This window comes from Drosophila subpulchrella, chromosome X, assembly GCF_014743375.2.
Source record: "Drosophila subpulchrella strain 33 F10 #4 breed RU33 chromosome X, RU_Dsub_v1.1 Primary Assembly, whole genome shotgun sequence".
Taxonomy (NCBI): Eukaryota; Metazoa; Arthropoda; class Insecta; order Diptera; family Drosophilidae; genus Drosophila; species Drosophila subpulchrella.
This window is the reverse complement of record NC_050613.1, coordinates 23,403,782-23,425,251: the sequence shown is the minus strand read 5'-3', so window position 1 is coordinate 23,425,251 and position 21,470 is coordinate 23,403,782. Positions and strand designations below refer to the sequence as shown.

At 37.2% G+C, this 21,470-nt stretch overlaps 1 protein-coding gene across 6 annotated transcripts in view; it reads left to right on the top strand.

The window, feature by feature from the left end:
- The window catches only part of LOC119557989 (1-phosphatidylinositol 4,5-bisphosphate phosphodiesterase), a 53,300-nt gene that overhangs the window by 14,983 nt on the left and 16,847 nt on the right, over nt 1–21,470 (top strand). For 2 of the 6 annotated variants that reach the window (XM_037871083.1, XM_037871089.1), the window contains exons 1-3: nt 18,130–18,266; nt 19,407–19,947; nt 20,406–20,465. In XM_037871083.1, coding sequence (XP_037727011.1) covers nt 19,768–19,947; nt 20,406–20,465 — 240 coding nt within the window. In that variant the 5' untranslated portion in view covers nt 18,130–18,266; nt 19,407–19,767. Of the gene's footprint in view, nt 1–18,129; nt 18,383–19,406; nt 19,948–20,405; nt 20,466–21,470 lie in introns of those variants that run through there. The other 4 variants (XM_037871084.1, XM_037871085.1, XM_037871087.1 and 1 more) reach the window with 3 other exon arrangements.

Below are 21,470 nucleotides of genomic sequence, written 5' to 3'. Positions count from 1 at the left end.
CGCCACGGCTCACGGGGCGTATGAGTAATCTGCACTTGAAGCTCCCGCAACCTCAAAAATCAGCCCCATAAAAGGGGATTATACTGATTTAATGACACGCCAAAGTGCCAATAGAGCGAATAATAATTCATTAAGTTGGTCTATGATTTTTGGTAATTTCTTAAGGGTGTTCTTAGGTAAGGGAATTTAAATTGTAATGGTGTAGATCCAAAATTATATTTTAAAAATCAAACATTCTTAAATAACAAGATATCTATCTTTATCAAGAGGTTCATATCTGTTGACTCAGTTATATTTCTTGCAGAATTACTGGCTTAATGGCTTAAATAAACTTAATTACCTTGATAGTTTCTATGATTTATAGGAAACTATTATTAACAAAACGATAGTGGGCCATCTCTATTAAGATTGAAGAACTTTTGCAGAGTATTTGGAAAATGTTATTAACGCCAAAGTTTTCTAATCTCACTTTTGCCTTTTCCGGTCTACGGGCGAAGTGGTCCGCCCCCTGGAAAAATACCCCCCCTACCCCCACCACATTTTTGCACCCTTAGTTTGTGGGGTCTTTGTTATAGCCTCGTTTTCCTTTTGTCATAATTTGGGCATGTTAATTTGCCGGGCTTATGGCTTTTGAGTGGCGTGCCGTGCGTATCCTTGTCGACCCTCAACCGCTGTCCTTTTCCCCCTCCCCATTTTCCTCAGTGTTTTCCATGGCCAGAAATAACACACACACACACACACACACAGACAGATGGATGGGTGGCCATCAAAAAGTGTAGCATACAGTTTTGCGTCGCTTATGTAATGCAATGCTCGAGCATCTGACGTTGTCTGCCTTGACTTTCATGCGTACGTAAGTGTGTGAGAAGAGCAGAAGAGCAAGACACACAGAGAGAGAGAGAGAGAGAGACAGAGAAAGCAGGAGAAAGTGATGGTAGCACCGGGGAGAGAGAGAGAAAGCGAGACAGTGTGTGGAATGGTCCTGACTACGTGCACATACATTAAACGTCCGCCTAATGTTGGCGTCATTAGCCGCGCCACCAGCCCAAAAAAAGAACCCCCCTTTCCCTTGACCTACGCCCACTTTGCCCCCGCCCCCCCATCTAACTTTCACCTCCATCCGAAACTTTTCACCATTTTCATGCCTTCGGCAAGACTTTCCCCCTGACTGAATTCTCGCCACGCAATTTGTGCACTGAGATATTGCTCGAACTTTCCAACGAATAAACTACTTTTCCACTTGACCGGGGATTCAGAAATAGGTTTCGTAGCCAATTATTAGCCAAACATAAACGATTTTTAATAAATACACTGAAGAGTCTGGAAGTCGTCATTTATGTATAAGACTTAACGAATTTTTCAAACATATTTTATAAAACTTGATTTAGACCTGGTATTTAATGTGGGTATTATTTAGTATTTTATATTACAGTATTTTTATAGTATTTTATATTACAGTATTTTTATAGTATTATTAATAAATTAGGATTGATTATATATTCAATACGTGTTTGTTCTCTACTTTCGATATGAGTCACTTCAGGGGTCAAAGGTTGGTGGTAAATTTATTAAGGCAAACTATTTATTTTGTTTATTTTAAATTACATCTATAATATTAAGACCTGGTCTTAGGGTGTCTTAACAAGATAATTGGATAATAATTCACAAAATCTTTAATATGGCCTTTCGAAACGAGTCACCTTAAGGGCCTAATGTGGGTGGCGTATGATTGGTGATTCAGTTGGCTGGACTTGTGTGGCATTTGGCACCTTCAGCACCGCCCAAGGACCACCCCAGGACCACCCTAGGACCACCCACTCGTAATGCTGATGACATCGGTGGCAGACTGCACTCAAAACAGAGAAACTCGGGGCAATCTTGCGCAGGCGGCGCATCTCATCAGACTAGGAATGTGGCATATAAACCCACGAGATCGGGGGGGTATAAAATGAGGGCAAGAGGAGAATAATGGCGTCACTCACACACACACATTCATACACTTGCCAGGAAAGTCACACACACACACCGCACACCATTACCACCGTTTTGTTGACTAATGATTTACAAAATATCCTGCTGGGTTGCCGTCACATGCATGGCACACAAGTCAGTCCACCACTTGGCTTCGCCCTACACTCAAAAAAAAACAATAATATTGAAAGCCCCTAAGGTTTCTTGGAAATCAATTTCTTAGAATTTGATTCCGCCCAAGGAGCCAAAGCTGAAAAATTCTTGGAACTTGGGATATATATATATTTCGATAATTTAACACAAAGATTCTATAAAATAGAATAGAATAGAATTTCCGAGAATTAAAAACAAATGGTTTATTTCATGCTAATTTCATTCGATTAACCATTACCCTTTGTTTCTATTCTTCCAATTAAGTTAGGTAAATATGTGGAAATTCATACAATAGGATTTTAAATTCGATAAAAAATTCATGTTAATTTTTAACTTGTATTATTTTATTCAATTAAAATCCTTATGAATATACTTTAACATGTTTCATAATTCCCTTGCAAGTTCAAATGATATATTTCGTAAATATTTTGAAACTTTTTTCCCCCAGTGCTGGCACATTGTAGCCTTTTCTTTTTTGGCTTTTTATTCCTCGATTTGATGGCAATTACCAACGAGCATCGAAGGCATCAGAATTCAACGTCTAATCGGAATGGATCAATGTCAACGGCCCCATTTCGGAGGTGGGCCATCTTCGCTCCTGTCTGGGTCTTCAATTAGAGCTCCAAGTGCAATCAAAATCGTATAGCTGCCCGGGGTTTTTGGGGGGCTTGGGTAGTCCCTTGGATCCTGGGGGTCTTCAGTATCCGGAGATGACGATGCCAACGACGTGTCTATGGCCGGCACATGAATGTGTTACCATGTCCAACACATTATTTACACAATACGCCCAAGTTAATTGGTGCCGGGGCCAAAGAAGAAGAAGCTCGATACCCATCTCCATTCCCATCTCCACTAAGCCTCTCGCACATCAGACATATTTGTGTGCTGTTTATAAATGGATACAGGATTCCACACAGGACGAGGAAGGGGACTGACTGACTGACAGGCAGACAGAAAAGGACCTCCCGTCCCGTCAAAGTGTGCGCAATTAATTATTTGTCATTGTTTTCCCCCACTTCCTTGGGTTCCCTTTTTCATAACCCCATGAATAGGCGCTTTGAGAAGCAAATTATCGGATCGGTTAAAGTAGTTGGTCCTTTGCGATGGGGGCTAGCAGGTGTAATTCGCTTTTTCCACTTTTGAAAAGTATTAACCATGATTCCATTGGATTTGCTTAAACATTAATCAATTTACACCTTGAGCTGATTGAAAATTACTAAAACGATTGTTCTGGTCACACTTCAAATGATTAAATTCTTTTAAGTTATATTGAAATTTTATTAGCAAACAACAATCAATATTTCGGTTGCAGCAGCTCAATTTCTTGTTATTTAATACTGCAATTAGGGGTATTGAACTCGTCATTCTTAGGTAAAAATATATTGGTATAAATGTATATATAAGTTTGGTCACACTTTAAATTATTAAATTCGGCCCAATGAAATTGATTTTCATTTCGCGGGCATAGCAGCTCAATTACTTGTCATTTAATATTGCGAAAAGGGTCATTGAACCGGGGTATACATTCTATAGGTATATATTTGTATACACCAGTGTGTTGGCTGAAGTAAGTTCTCCGTCATTTGAGCATTTCAAATTGATGATGGCTTTGTTGTACGCTTTGTGAAAATTTTTCCGCTCCTCTCAGTTTTCTTTTTTATTTTATATATATATTTATGTATTTTTTTTGCCAATGAACAAAGCTAACACCATTGTGCTGACTATTTAGGGGAGGTAGAGGCGCTTGGCATTCATTTTCAACTCAATATTGACCAAGCCAAAATATTTGGATGCTTTCTCTGCTTTCTCTGTTTGCCATTGGTCTCCCATCCCGCCCGCTCCACTTAATTTTCACCGACCACCTCCTTGGTTTTTCCGACTATTCCCACGGAAAGTTCGTTGTCCTGCTGGAAGGGAAAAACAGATGACGAGAAACCAAAATAAAAAGTCGCCTGGCATTCCCTTTGAATTTTCCCCCAAATTTATGCTACAGTTATGGTTCTGTTTTGGTTTTTCCCTGTTGATGGTGCTGAAAATGATTTCCGGGTCGCTCATTAACTCCAAATTTGATTATATTTACTTATTTCCACGCTTTTCTCTTTGACCTTTCCTTCGCCCGCTTTTTGCGAAAGAACAAAACAAAAATGAATAACAAAAAATGTCAACTATAACTGGATTTCCTTTTGGTGATGGTTTTCTTATTTATCAAAAAAAAAAAATAGACTTCATTAAAGGCAAAAATGATAACTGGTTTTATAAAAAATATATTTAAAAGCTGGAAAGTTCTAGCTGAATCTTGAAAATACCCACTTCTTTAGTCTACGTATATTTTCTACCATATTAAATTAAACTTATTACATTTTATCTTCAATATTTTCGCCCCCGCACATGTAACTCGATGCGTTTAACCTTTTCGATGGTCGCCTTGGCAATGGCAAATGGGCAAAAATAAATGAACAATAACAACCGAGGAACAATGGCAGCAACATCACTTCATCAAAATAATAAACAAAATGCGTAATCTTCGGACCAGAACAAATGAACTCAAAGGCGGTGCGAGCCAAATACATCTCCATCTCTATAGCTTTTATACACACTACATCGTCTATAAACTGGCAAATTAAATTTAAATTTCTATTAGCCTAATTGCCTTCTTTGCGCTGGCCGAGATTTTCTATTTCAGTTTTCGGCCTTAGGACTTTGATTACATTATAGCCAAATGCGATTAATTTTTAAACATTCGCTAGTGACCATATGTACAGGGGGTCTTACATTTTTTATTAGCAAAACCGTAGAAATGCAGGACTGGCAGAAACTTTTACAAAACAGCAAAATATTTATAGAAATCCATGGACACATGACTTATATCTCATAGATGGTTTGAACTTTACCCTTCAGCTAGTGTATAATTATAAAAAATTAATGACATTTACAATATCCCCAAACAGATGTCTAAAATTACATCCAATGGAATTCCTAAGTCTTTAAATTATTACCTTTGGCTTGTGGGGAATTAGGAACCCCAGATGTGAAAAATCCCATTCCTAATTTCCCAAGCATTCCGGTGCATGAATTTCAGTTCTAATAACAAGATAATAAAATATATCTCAAACCGGATCAGTTTAATTTTCAATATCATTTGAATATATTGAATTAATTGCACTCTAGATAAATGTGTTGATATTTTAAAAGCACACAAAATCAGCGATTAAGGAGGAAATGCAGATTGCCCCTTGACCCCTCCGAAAACCTATCCTTTTTTTTCGCCGTCTGCGGGTAATTAACGCACATTAATATTTCAGCATTAACAACCTTCGATGCTTTTGTTTGCCTTTGACAGCCCCCACCGAAAAGCCCGAACAAATCGTACAAAACCGAGAAACCGAAAAACCACCCATCGCCCCCAAAATGCTGTTAGATAAATATTTGCCATAAAAATAATTGTTGGTGGTGTTGCTTTCGCTTCGCTTTGGGCGCTACGAAAATGTTCATAAACCTCAAATGCGCATTCTTCGGGCTTTTATTGTTTATAAACGAATAACAGACAGCTAATAAATAAATCAAATTAATTTCAATTCCGCCAAAGTGTACTAGTACTGGTTCTCTAAAATAATAGAGAGAAAATCGATTTCCAGATGCGATCCCAAGCTTTTCTTTTCTTCCAATCAATGATCATAACTTTTAGCATCTTGTTTTTTCCTGTATGCAACGGATGATGATGATGATTATCCTATGATGTGATGGCCTCGCAATCAGTGTAAATAACTGAAAACACATTCTGATTCTCATTCTGATTCCAGCGTTCAGGAAAAAAACAAATCAAGCGAATTGTATGCGAAAATAAATCATTATGTAATTACGATGAGCGCACATCTACATACTACACTATATATACACGCAGCTATTGAAATTGACTAACTAAACAAAATGTCCGCACGTGTAACGGGAAATGTGTTTACGATATACCATATTCGTCTGTATAGAGAGTACACCCCATTCCCATCCCCATCCCCATACCCATACCCATCATCATCGTCCAATTTCCCCCATATCTTTTAAATGATGCGTGGGCAAACCGCCCGCCTGGAATGCCATTCAAATGACAGACTATAAATAGGCATTCAAACAAACAAGTTGGCCAAAGTGACTGCAATCGAATTCCCAGAAGAACAATGCGGTCGACAAACGGCAGCAAATTTCTGGTGAAAAAACAGCAGTAGCTCTTTGGAAAAAATTGACCTGGGGGAGAAAAACAGAGTCATTGGCAGAAATCGCAAGCAAAATGTCAAAGTTGCAATAATAAACGCAGGGGGCATTTAATTCCTGGTATTTTCCATTAAAACCAAGGCTTAAGTCATCCAACGTTTAACTTTAAAGGAGAAATGATCATGACTTTGGGAAGCTAATGCTTGAATAAATCTTTCCCATATATCATATTCCTATTGATAATATTCACTTCCAATTTGATAATGTCAAAGCTGCAATAATTAAAGGAAGAGGCACTCAATTCCTGGCATTTTCTCTTAAAAACAAGATATTAATCATCATATGTTTAGCCTTAACCTGGGGAAATATCTTCTTTCCTTATAAGTGGTAACCTTAAGCTTGAATAAATCGTTCCCATATATCATATTCTTATTTATACTATCCACTTACAATTTGCTTACAAAGTTGTTTGATGTTTCTTACCATTATTATGACAATGTTTACCATAAGTAGGATATGAAATCTTTAAATTTAGGAGAGGCAAAGGCTGAAAAACTAGATTTTCCAATAAAGATCGAAATCACATATATATTGTTATTGAACTTCTGGACTGCCTGGAACTACTTCAAATATTAGACCTCAAAACACCCAGATTAGATGCTGGTTTTGCAATCTTCGCTGGCCGCCAAGCTGTCCATCCACTCGTTGGCCTCTTTGGTCATGGTACAGATGAATCTCAACTTCTCCTTTATCTTATCAATGCGTTTCCTATCGGCATACATACGATCCCGAGTCTCGAGGACCTCAACCTGCAGGGCGGCATATCTTTGGGTCTCCTCGAGTAGACGTTTCTGCACCATCCTTAGAATGTATTGAAGAAATTGCGCATCCATTTGGACCTCTTCTAGGTTTTTCTCTTTAGCAAAATCATTCTCACTCTTTGCCATTATTTCCGATTCCTTGTCCATGCTGGGGTCCAATTTCTTTAATAGTTTTTGAGTCTTAATCTTAACATCGTAAAGGCCTTTATCTGAAGTCCAGCCATCGTTTTCCATATTACAAAACAAATTTTATCTGGAATCAAATTTAGAGTTTAGGTCTAAACGTTTTGATGCCTTGACGAATTATGATTTTGGAGTTGGGGAAGTGATGATTTATAATGGAACCGCATGCTGGGGTTTTTTTTTTTATTAAGTAACCAGAACAACCAGCTAAACTTGGGGACATGGCCACTAATAAGAGGTGACTCAATCCAATCCGCAATACGCACATGACCTATTTAGAACACCTGTGTAATGGGTTCTGGTTCCCCAGCTCCCCAAACACACTAATCGCTCAATTGTCACCGGACTGACGACTGGCCGATCCTTGAACTATTTGTAATTACCAGGGCAGGGGAGTTCCGATTCGTTCCAATTCGTTTCGTTTCGATTCGATTCGGTGGGGCTCGGTTCGGTTTTCCCTGGTCGAAGGTCGAAACTGGGAGCAAGGAGCTGGCAATGATTATTTGATTAAGCGACAGCAACTAAGCTGATTACGTATACGTAATGCAATACAGCCACCTCTTCGCAACTTGGATGCACTCAACAACACACGGCTAATCAAAGGGGGGTGTGGGTGGCATTGGCAGATACACTGGGAGAAATGAAATCCCCTCGCAATCTATTGTGCGTTTTAAAGATATAGCAGTAACTATTTTATAGATGGGTGTTTCTTAACTATTTTAGAGTGGCTTGTAAATAAAATATCATTATTTTTTTAATATAAAAAAAAAATTATATCTCAAAAAAACCAAATATTACCATTACGTATAATCAAAATGTATTGTTCATAAATGTTTTTCATTTTATAAAGGAATCTTAAATACAATTTTATTTGACTTTGATTTCATTTTTGATTTACCCAAATATATAATGACCCAAAATTTTGAAACGTTTTGGAAGTATACTTTAAGGTTTATTGTAAAAAAAAGTCATAATAATGCCTATGAAATGGGTTATTCATAGGTACCTTTTCTTAAATGTTTACAGTAGACTTAACTTTAAAGTCAATTTTTTTGAAGTTCAATTAATTTTTGACTATCTATAGTGAATTTTCTTTGATTTTTTGGAAGTATATTTTTTTCAGTGGGCTATTTTTAGTTTAGTATTTCTAAAATATAAATGGCAGGCTTAATTTAATCATTGTTCTTTGAGTTAAGAATTTTTTTTGTATTTTTTGTAGTACTTATTTTTTCTTTCAGTGTTGGTCTGCGAACAGACTCTCGATTGCAAAATGGTTCTGGTGTCGGATGTCGCAATGGCGTCACTGTTTGTCCATTCAGGTGAAGGTTGCCTGTCCGCCGCTTCCAAGGGATGTGCAGTCGTCCCTGCAACACCCACCACATACCACCCACAACACACCACCACCCACCACCTGCCGCCCATCCCTCCCATATTTCCACTCAGTTAATTAGTGCAATTGGAGTAGCTGGTCGTAAATACGCTGCACTTGGATTGGCCCAAATTTATGGCATTGACACGTTTCGATTTTGCCAACAGCAGCTGCTGTTTTTTCCAGGGATTTTCAACCCATTTAGATAAGGTTGCCGTTAAAAGCGAATTAGTTTCTTGGATTAATGGCAAGTGTTTTACTTTTTGTACAGCTTGTTGGATTTCCCAAAAATTGGTTACAATGCAACGTTGGCGGAAAAGTAATTTAGCAATGCACTTAAGACTGCAATAAATGGTGAAAGGCAATAAATAGCACTCGGCAAAATACAGGATATGCTGAATTTGTTTTTACTAGTCGGAGTTTATATTTTGAGATCTTCTTGGACTTGAAATATAATTTATTATTATAATAAAAAATCATTTTAAGCTGTGTTTTTCACTAGAAAACTTTAAATATAATTATTTTGCCTTGGACCCGTAACAAAACGAGCTGTAGCTCGAATTAATAATATATTTTTTTGTTTATCCAACACAATGGATATTTTTCCCAACCAATTTTTGTTCCCAAGGTTGAGGGAAATCCCCTCCCATCACGACATTATCCAGTTTATAAGGGGCGTATGTGCATACGTATACGTAATGTGCAGCAAAAGTATTAAATAAAAGTCCCTTTCGGCTGGGAATCGGGAGATGAATGAGCAACGAGTACTAACGACGTTGACAATAAAGCTTACAAATTGAATAAACAGAAATAACAGAAAATACTATTTGCATTCTTATAAAAAAGAAACGAGATGGGTGGAAAAAGAGGGAAAATTCCCGAGAGCGTTCTCACAATTCATTTGATGTTATTACCTCGCATATTATCCACTTAAATTGAGAGACAGGGATGGCAAGGGTTAAGGGGGTTGGGCAATGTCAATGCATCTGTCTTTTTCGCACCCACACTTCCCCTCTCTTTCTCGCATTTTCTTCTGCGTTTTTTTGTGTATGTGTAATTAATGCGCTTAAAAAGTATTAAAATGAAATTATGCTCGCAGCTTACAAATAAAGCTTGCAGTCAGGACAAAAGGGTGAAAAAATGGGTGGAAAATACGGGAAAAAATTGCTGGGAATGTGACAAAAAAGCCGATGACGAAAGAGACAGATAGAGGGCTGCAGAAAGAGACAGCAGAACCCAAAGGCCATCAAACATAAAGAACAAACTGTAACGAAAACAAAGAGAGAAAATGCGAAACGGGAAAAATGAAAACAAACTTGTTTTTCCAATGCAGTCATCACAGGCAGCTAGAGAAAAGTTTTTTTTGTTTCCTCCTTTTTTTCGGAAAACCAAAGGCGGCGTGCACGGAATTACAACTTTGCGATGGGATGGAAACTTTCTCTGATGGAAAACTTCTCGGCTGCTGTTGGCATTTCCATCAGCCGTGAGTTTTTCGGTGGATGGAAAATTCAGACAGGAAAACTCAGCCAGGAGCCCAAAATCAGATGAACTCTTCCTGCTAAAAACAGAGATACACGAGACAGTGCTACGGGAAAATGATAAAGCATCGCAAAAGTTTTCCGCCTCTGTCGCTGACAATTGCCCAGCCATTTGGCTGCTCGAATTTGTAACTTGATCGCACAATTGTTCCATCCTGATACTAATACTTCCATTGAATTCACTATTTTGGCTTTAACTTCTGACAAATTGAACTGTATTTCGGCACACAGAATATGGGATAGTTTAAAAAAGTACTCTCACTTTCAATTCAATATATTCTTTTAATTTAATATATTCCATTTTCATGTTTGATTTTACCATATTTTCAATGACTTTCGGATTCTATATATTATGTTATGGGACTCCGATTTTGATGTGGAATACCTCTTTTAGTTTGTAGTTGAATTTCCTTATATTCTACGTTCAAATACTTATTTTAACATAGGATCAAAAGTTTAACCCATTTTCATGTTCGATTTTCCCATATTTCCATTGGCGTTCAGAATGGGAACCCAAAACTGAACTTCTAGATTCCATAACTTGAGTTATTTGATCCCGATTTTGAAGTGGAATGCCTCTATGTGCTTGTGGTTAAGTTCTCTAATAATCTAACTATAAATATTTATTTTCAAAGAGGGTCGAAAATTTAACCCATTTTCATGTTCGATTTTTCTGTATTTCCAAGGTTCTCAGAATTGGAACCCAAAACTGCACTTCCATGAATTCCGTTTTTAAAGTGCGATATCTCATTGAGTTTGTAATTGAGTTCTCCAATGTTCTGCATTCAAATAAATATTTTTAAGGGGGGTCCAAATTTTAGCTCATCTTCATGTACGATTTTTCCGTATTTCCAATGAATTTCAGAATGGGAAACTTTAGTTTTTGCACTCCGATTTTGATGAGGGATACCTCTTTGAGTTTGTGGTTAAATTCGTTAACGTTCTATATTCAAATAATTATTTTTCAAGAGGGTCCAAATTTTAGTCCATTTTCATGTCAGATTTTTCCGTATTTCCAAAGGTTTTTAGAATGGGGACCCAAAACTGAACTTTTGGATTCCATAACTTGAGTTATTCCGACTCCGATTTTGAAGTGGGATACCTTTTTGAGTTTGTGATTGAATTTCCTAATAATCTACGGTTAAATATCTACTTTAAACGATGGTCAAAATTTTAGTCCATTTTCATTTTCGATTTTTCCATATTTCCAATGATTTTCAGAATTAGAACCCAAAACTGCACTTCCAGGTTCCATAACTTAAGTTATGGGCTTCCGATTTTAATGCGGGATACCTCTATGAGTTTGTGGTTGAATTTTCACATATTTTCCGTTCACATTTTTCCATTAAACGATTGCACAAATTTTAGCCCATTTTCATATTCGATTAAAAACAGTTTCTTAAACGCGGTCAAAGTCGCGGAGTAGTTACACATGTTTATAAACTTTATAAATATGCCACATTGCTTGATATTATTAAAAATTCACTACACGAAAGTTAAAATGAAACTAAAATTCCAATTAAATGTAGACCTTGACTACTTGAATATCCAAGTAATTTGTCATGTCGTTTAAAATGGCATTACCTATGTTGCCTTGGCTCCATTATTATTCCTGTTCCACGAATTAACCCGACTTTCGCTATCAAGGACCGATCTATCCGGATATCTAGGCCATACCGCATGACCTGCGGTTCCTGCGGTTTCTTCGACCTTGCTGCCTGCTATTTATACGGCACAGGGAAAGTAAATCAATTCAATTAAAAGCTCATCAAATATAATTGTACTGGCAATCGATAAAATGTCTATTAGACCTGCTCACTTAGTCACAGGCAGCTCAATTCCCATGTCCAATTGGCATTGCCATTCCTTCTGGCCACTTTGTGCCCCATAAACATAAGCGAACATTTTACGAGCTCAACGAAATTATCGACAAATTAGTATAAATGCCTCATGCCCCATTCGCCATTTGCCACATGAAGCAATCCGTCCAGCGAAAGAATTTTCTGCGTCGAGCGTGGAAATCTGCGAAGACCTGGGTGAATCTTGGCTCTGGGTTTTGGGTTTATGGATTCGGATTCGGTTTTTCGGGGGCGGTTTTCCCATTCTGGCAACCCACAAAGAGGGCGAAGGTCTCCGCAAACCTTTGTCAAATCAAAACACGCAAATTGTGTCCTCTTCTTTGCATATTTTCATACTCTCCCTGGGGATCCAAACGACTAAAAAGGGATATACCCATTTAGTCTGTTTTTTTAATTACTTATTTGATTAAAATTTGAGTTTTAAACTTCTTCTTAGCCTTTGCTAACATTTTTTTCTGAGTAATTCTAGCCCCTCCTAAAGTAAAGTTATCGGGACTTATAAAAACTTTTAAGGGTGTCCAAAAGTATGCAACAGTTATTTTGAATCGAGAAGTCTAATGGATGTCTTCATTTTTTCATTGCATACTTTAAGGCAACTTTTAAAGTGATTCAAAAGGCCGCAAAAATGAAGTAATGAAAATATTTTTTTTTTGTTAAAAACCCCTTTTAAAGAGAATTCCAGCTGGCCTTGATTCCAGCGAAGAACAACATTCACGATGATTTTCATTTTATTCTTCTCGCCCGCTGTTGTTCTTATTCCCGCATCGTCACATATTTAATATGCACATTTTCACCAAAAGACCAAAAAGGAAAGGGCATTCGGTTTTCCGAGTTGCGTCCGCCCTATGATGATGTATTGTTTTGATTCGGGGAATTCGAAGTTTTTCACGGCCTGTGGGGCTAAAAATAAAATGAAACCGCCGCCAGAAGAGAGGAGCTACGTGCCGCAAAAGTCCGCCAACAGCTGTAAGCCATATGAACAAAGCCTCCATTTCCCGTTCTTTTTTTTTCTTTTTGATTTTGTTAAGGTTTTTGGCCCGATCTGCTGTCAATGTTTTTTTTTTTTTGGGCCTGGCGAGCCACACCACCCACTTTCCTTTGTTTTATTTCGGTTTTTTTTTTCTTCTTCGGTTTCGTTTAACTTCTTCTGACAGTTGCTGACAGTTTGTTTGAAGGATGCCCGTGCTGTCGTTCCGCCCATCATTCGGTTTTGATTTGCCTGTGCCACGCCCCCTTGCCCTTTGAAACCGCCAAACCTCCCCTGACACTGCCACGCCTCCTTTAACGTTTGCCGCCTTTGGGTTCCTTTGGTCTTCTTCATTTTTTTTGTCTTTTTACCGGATGGTGCGTGCCTAAGCGAGTTTCTTGGCCCAGAACTTTGCATATTCCCACACATCACGTATACGACAGGGTCACCTGGGTGAAAATGTTTGTATATATTTGGGTGTATTTAAGTGTAGCGCTGGAGGTAAATGATATTTGAGGAAGACAAGTGGCTTTATTCGATTACAATGAATTAAAGCCATATATCAAAGTTCATTTTTAAGTTATTTGAGGAATATATGTTAAGTGTTCAATGAAAAAATATTTAATAATAATTGTAGATATTTTTTATTGGGTAAATAAAAAATGAGGTGTTTAAATTCAGTGAAATTTAAGAGTTCTTAAAGCAACTATACCATATAAGCCCCTGTCCAAAGCGGAAATAAGTCACAAAACAAACGTAATCCCAAACATCCTTTACCTAACAAGAATTCTATGATTTAGGATGCATAAAGCATTGGCAACATAAATATAATTAAATAAAAATTGTTCATTTGGCAACAGGAAAGTATGCATAAAGTTTGCCACAAAACAGGGAGATGTTGAAATAACTCATATTTGTATACGGAACTTTCATCTGGCAATTTCTTAAGCTATTTGGCATATTTCCTGTCATTTTATATCCATTTTGCAAAATGCGTTTCGAGTAAATTCCTTCCTTTCACATTTTTTGACAGTCCAACTGGCCCTCTCTTTTCCGCACAGTCTGGCCATCTCTTTCTAGTGGCACACATGCCATTTCAATTTGAGCATATAATAATAGAGGAGTTGTTTATCAGACGTAATTACTTTTGGCCCTCAAAGTCAAGAGACGAAAAAACAAAAAAAATAAAAACCCATTTGGTTTTCGGTTTTGGATTACCTTTCTCGCTTGATTGATGTAATTGTGCGGGGCGCTTGATTGATTGACCGACTGACTGCATGAGGCGAGTGTGCAGTGCCATCAATTTTGATGGATGCCCGGCGCCAGCAAGGTCAAGTTGTGTGACCCCTGAACCCCACATCCCTTCCTCAATATTTCATTGGTGCAATCAGTGTTCACTGTTCGAATCGGTTGCCTTATTTCTCCCTTTTGGCTAGCACCCCAAAAAAAAAATAAAACAAAAAAACAGACACTCAAATATTTTACTACCTGCGATTCGCTGCGCATTTCCCTTTGCTTGTCTCATCAAATATTTAAATGCCAATTTCACAAATATTGTATGGCCGGCAAATTCAATTTCGTAAGTGTAATGCCCGGCAGCAGCAACAATGGTGAAAATAAAGCAACATATTGAGTTAAGGGGTTCTAAATTATGTACATAACCCTCCAAAATACTATTTTTATTTTCCTCAAATAAATAAATATTTTAAAGATCACTAAACCAAAATACAAAGCGATTGGACTGTTAGAACCAAAGTTATAGCTATTTATAGCTGACAACATCCATCTAAAAAAACGTAAAAAACAACAAGTAATAGGAAATAAAATTTGATAGCATCTCAAGACCCAAAAGAAATACAAATTAAATTTTCATTCAAACAGGTAACAATAGAAACTGCAAATTAGACCATACTTTACAGCTTGAATCTAAAACTGCAGCAGCAACATCAAAAGCTTTTCAATAAAATGCAGTAAAAACCTGTCTGAATATCGCAGCAACCTTGCCGTCGACAAAGAAAATTTTAATAACTGCAATTCCAACATTGTTTACAGATACTCAGATAGAGCAATGCAAAAAAAAAATGCCACGCAGCAATAAAAGCTGTATCAACAATTGTTACATCCATAACAATAAGAGCAACAATAGCAACAAGCAAACAAGTAACAACTAGTAAACTTCAATTCAAGGTATAGCCAGCCATGGCAAAGTATCTACAACTTTATGGGGCATTACAACAAAATCCAACATGTTCATAAAAACTACAATAGATTTTGTGGGGAAAAAAAAATGGCATACAGATGAAATATTTAAAACATTGCAGATACGACAAACAGATAGGGAAGACCATAAAAAACTCATTGAGCAAATACGCATAATTTTGAAAACAATAAAATAATATTTTAATGTTTTCATTTTCCGCATAAAAAATGTATACATTTTATATATGCCGAAACATTAAGACACTTTTAGTTTAATGGTCATCAATGGGTAGTTTATCAATAAATTAAACCATTTAAATTTGTAAAACCTATTTAATCCTTTTTTTTTAACCATTACCACCATAATATTGGAATAAAGTTATTTAGGAGTTCAGGTATCTTTTATTTATTCAACATTCTTAATGTTGATAATGTTATTAAAAGTTATTGAACATTTGTTCCGCTTTAAGCACTTGGCATGCAATACTACCCCTTAATTGATGATAGTAATGCCCATTACAACCATACACCTGTAACCCCGCATGCATATAAGTACGATATCTATATTTATATACTATGCCTTTATATATATATTCCCCATAGATATCTATAAGTACATGCAACAGAAGCCGCGAAAGGATGGCAAGGATGCCTGCCAAGTTTTATGGCCGCAAAGTATGCAATAATAAATTGAGCAATTGTCGCTGGTAAAGGACGAGTGTCGAGGGGGGGGGGGGGTTATGTGGGTGAAATAGGGGCGGTGGGTGTGTGGGCGGGGTGGGTTGTCCTTTGGGGTTGAGGCTGCCACTTGGCGCGCACGTAATGAGCATATTTGTAGCACACTTCTCCGCGTACGTGTGTGTCCTTTGAGAGAAAGTTTATGCAAGTTATTTTTACTCTGTAACCCGGAAAGTCGGCAACGGGAACCTTCGAACTGTTGGCCGAATTTGCTCTCGCTTCCGGGGGCGCAGGTGGCAAAAAAAAAGAAAAGGAGAAAAAGGGAAAAAATGCGAAAGGGCCATTGTCATACACTCGTTCACCAAACTTCTGCAAAGGGAAAAACTAGAAAGCCTCTCTCTCTCTCACCCTGTGAAAAAGAAGGATTTGATTTCCCTTCGTGTTGTTCTTTCCACTTGTTTTCTTTTCGTCCTTTTCCCACCACTTTCTCCGTGCTCAAGTTTTCCCTTTTGGTATCTGCATTTAATGGTCGCCGGTGAAAGATGAATTCAAGTGCTTCGATTTCGCGGAAAGTGTTGGGTTCGAGTGGTTTGAGCCAGTGAAGGAGGTGCTTTATAATATGGCCCTATAACCTGGCACCCGGCGCTTTAATGGGCACGATTAAATTTCCGATTTGTCAGAGGCCTTCCATTGAAAACTTAAAGGGATTAACAAGACTGAAGTATTAAAGCCAGTTATATGAAAGTTGATTTAGGTGAATAAAATTAAAGTAGTTAAGAAGGAGACGTTAACTCATATCAATTTAGTTGGTTTATTTTTTAAATAGTTAGGTACAAGTAGAAAAAGGTTAAACATCTCTAGGAATTTCTGAAACGTTCTTAAAGGTGTCTAAAAGTATGCAATGAAAAATGTTACAAATCTCATAAGACTTGTTGCATACTTTTCAGCTGATTTATGCTGACTTCAAACGTTACGTATTAGTCGCATCATTTTTAAACCTTGGTGCATTTGAGGGTCGCATCCTTGCTTGTCCTCGAGCTCTTTTCTCCAGTTGATCCTTCGTCCTTGGCGCTTCCTTTCTTCGCTAATTCGGCAGCCCGAAAGTTCAAAAGCGCAAAGAGCGTAAATTCATTAAACATTCGCGAAACGGGCGTGAAAGTATTTTCTTTTAACGCTTTTTATTTTTTTTTTTTAGAGTCCTGGCTGTGCGGTTGTTTGTGTTTGTGTGTCTGGCTAACGAGCTCTCCAAGTTTAACAATGAGCGAAATTTCGCAGCTCATTGAATTTGAAGTCATGTGTAACACGACAGAGCCGTCGAAAAAAAAAAGGAAAGCGGAAGAAATCACGGGGCCCCGAGTAATCAGTCAGCTTTCTATATATATAAATACATATATAAACGAGCTGTTCGGAAAGGCGGGCGCATAAATGTCACACAAAGGACTCCGACACCCGTGAAGAGCGTCTGTCACAGACTATGTATAAATAAAAAATAAAATAAATAAAAAGGAGCCAAGACGGCGTGCAAAATACACGCAGAACAATTGTAGACTAGGTCGGTTTGTAGCTGTTTTTGTTTCTTAAAATTTAAAATGGGTAATAAAAAAAGGAATCTTTTATATATCAACATAATTTTGATTAATTATTTTAAGAAATATTTTTAATACAAAATCAAATCTAATTCCAGCTGTACAAATTTATTTTAACCATATTCAAAGGCAATAATAAATATACAGACTGAAACACCTGAACAAAACTTTTAAGCATTGCAGATAAGCATTAAAACGTGCTTTTGGAAAATGCAAAAACCCACTTAATAGTTATTTATAGTTATTTTAGTCAATAGAAGATAGAACGTGCTTTTTCCGTGTAGCCAAATTGAAGAGCCAACAATGTAAAGTACAGCAACAAGCTGCGAAAATGCCAGCCACTTGAGTCTTGTCCCCGAATTGGAATCAAAGTCAGGTGCACGAGGCCATGGCCATGGTTTTGCAGTGGGTGGTTTTGCTGGGTGTTGTTTCGCAGGTTGGTTGGATGGGTGGGTGGTTCTGTCGGGAAGTCCCCAAAGTGCGACTAAATCGAATCGCTGAGAAAAAGAACCTGTGGCCATGGCCCTGGCAATGTCGTCACTCGCTAATTCCATTAGTTTCAGTTTTTAGATGTTTCTTGGCTTCCGGCTGCAGCGATTCGATGTTAGTTCAGTTGTCTGTCGGCTATCAGGCGGATTCGTAGCGTCCGTAACTTATCCGTGAAAAAATCACAAGTGCCTCTAATAACTGCTCCTGCGAGTCCCAGTTCAATAATTTGCATAAATCTCCATCTGGGGTAAAGTTTCGCCATGTCAAAGGCTCAACTATAAGGTGGATTTTTTGTTTTGTTTTTGAAATTGTGTCGAGCTCATAAAGTGTGTGCAGATTGCAAATTGGCAAGCGGATTTGTGGGTGCGAAATAAGTTCCATTCGAATGCTAATTCAATTTCGAAGTTTTTTTTGTCAGTTCCCCTTGAAGAAAATCTCGTTAAGCTTTGTGGCAAAATCCGTGTTGATTATGCACACTCTGCTTGCAATTGAATTATTTATAGATTTATAAAAAATGTTCAATGCTTACTTTAATTAGTTGGTAGCAGAAAAAAATATATATTTAATACAAGCTTAACCAAAAACAACTAACAGACTGTTAGTTCATAAGTATTTAATTTCAAAACCATTTCAAAATTCAATTAACTTCCGTTGCTTGAAAAACCTTTGAATTTTCAAGGGCAGCTTAATTGCTGTCTTCAGTCTTAGATGTCTAGAATGGCATTCCTTGTATAATTAATGTAAAAGCACACACTCCATGTAGACATTTGACCACAAATCGAAATTGGAAATTATAGGATGCACTAGAATACTAAAAGCTAAGCCTTGATGGACATTGGGGGCAAAACAAATGCATTTTGTGGAATTTGCTATTGTAACATGACCAATCAAGCCACACTCCTGATTTCCTGTTTATCCACTGTGGGAAAAATCGCGCTGAGTTCTAAGGAAATTGGGTAGAAAGTTATTGAACAGTTTTATAATTATATATTTTTAGGCAGATTATTTTATAGAGAATCAAGCCGCAAGCTTATAGAGTTATGGGTCACCTTTTATCAAACCATCCAAACCTAGAACTAGCTAACTTGAAAATGGCTTACAATATTTTAGCACATTTTTCAAGAATGGAAATACAATCTTTAAGTGATTTATCAAATAGAAGTTGAGCTACATTTCTTTAGGACTCTAGAGGTACACATTTGGGTCACCTTTAACATTATTTGAACGGAAAATAGTGCTTTGATTTGAATCATAATATTTTTCGCAGTGCAGCATGTCCATGTCTTCATTTTGTGTGTGGCAAACCGCACAATTATTATTGCAGGTCCACCCGAAACCCGTTGTGCCTGTCATGTCTAATGGTTGTATCTCTCTTTTCCATTTGCAGCTGAATTGAGTCGAAGGTTTTTTGGATAAAAGGGAACCTGCCGTTCGAAAGTCGTGGCAGAAGGGCAGCCATTGCAGTCGAGTCAAGTTAAATTAGCCGGAAACGGAAACGGACCATGTGATCTACAATAAATGCAATTGTATATAAACACACGCATCCGTTGGGCCAATATGTCCCGAAATTAAGTCGATATCAAGAGAGCAAGGACGAGAGCTAGAGAGAGATCTAGATCTGGATTAGATATATATCGCATGTGCACGGCAACGGAAACGGAAGCGTCAGCGGCAACGGCAACGGAAACAGTAACGGAAGCGGCAACGGAAACGGAAGTGGCTAACGTAACGTCACCCAGTGAGCAATAATGACCAAGAAGTACGAGTTCGATTGGATCATTCCGGTTCCGCCGGAATTGACCACGGGCTGTGTGTTCGATCGCTGGTTCGAGAACGAAAAGGAGACGAAGGAGAACGACTTTGAGCGCGATGCCCTCTTCAAGGTCGACGAATACGGATTTTTCCTTTACTGGAAAAGCGAGGGGCGGGTAAGTTATCAAGAAAACCTAATTTAGTATAAAAAACAATGTACTACAAACTATTACTTAAAAAATAGATGTTAAGTATTTTTAAACAAATTTAAATTATTCTTTTGCAACAACTCTACTTTTTTTTAAGAACAATCTATCATTCTGTATTTTGTTATTATGTAAAAATTTAAAATGAATGTTAAAAATTAAAATTTTTGCCTATAAACTTGGAATTTTTACCCCCAATAAATAAATAGATATATATATATTTTCAAGACATTTTTCCATACTTGATTTTTATAATGATACAAAAATAGTAAAACATTTTAAAACCAAGTTCAGAAAAGTGTAGCTGAGAGATGGAAAAATTACTAATAATTAAACTTTGTTATAAAAACTAGAACATTAAAAATATTTATGTATGAAATATTAGGTGTTTGTATTCTAATCTGATTATAAATATATTTTCTGGACAGGATGGCGATGTCATCGAGCTTTGTCAAGTGAGCGACATTCGTGCGGGAGGAACCCCGAAGGTGAGTAATTCCATATGTATATCCCATTTTTATTTTCGGGGGCTTTCTATTTGTTTTGTAATTATCAGAAAATTGAATTTCTCGTCGTGTTATCATCAATTTTTAAAATCGCAATAAATCAAGCTTTTTTCAATGGTTGGTGGAACAAAAGCATTTCAAACCCCAAAATGGTAAATTTATTGTTTACAATGAAATAGATTTAAAAGGCTTTGTGAAAACCAGGCGAGGGATTTAAAATAGCTGCCATTTCCTGCAAATAAATTATATTTTTCCCACAGATTTATTTCATATTGCCAGAAATCGGTTTTTTTATTTGTAAATTGTTGGCCTTAGACAAATATTTTAATCTATTTTATGACGCTGTTCAATTAGTCGATTTACTGACAATAAAAAATTTCAATGAATGGCCATTGAAAAAACAAACAATAAATATTTTCTTTAACACTTGAAAGCGAAATTTATATTACATTAAGTGGAGTGAAATTTAATTTAATGATTATTTTAGCTTAAGGATCAAGAGTGTTTTTATTTAATTCTGGCAACTGATGTAATAGGATAGAAATATCCTTTTTGTGTGTGTGCTTTATTCTGTGACACCTGTCTCACAGTTTTCATTGCCTACTTTTGCACATTTTTCTATTTTCCCCCCTATATTTTCCCCGCTTTTCATGCCAAGTTTTGACTAAGTGCAGTTGGTCTTTCCTTTATTTTTTTTTCGCTGGCAGGATGAACTATCACAAAGCCATAAAACTGTCGCCTGCGTGAGTGTGTGTGTGTGTCGGTTAATGTGTCAATATGTCACTTTTGCTCTCAATTGTTTTCAGCCAGCGCCATTTGTGGATCAAAGTCGCCGTCTTCGACTCGAAACGCATTTGTTCCATGCGCTAGATTTATTGTCACCGACCGACCGCCACGCCCCCCTTTATTTATCCCAGCCAACCCAACATATGGCACACATATCTATGCTATATAAGGGGTTTATATACATATAAGGTGTGGGAGGTG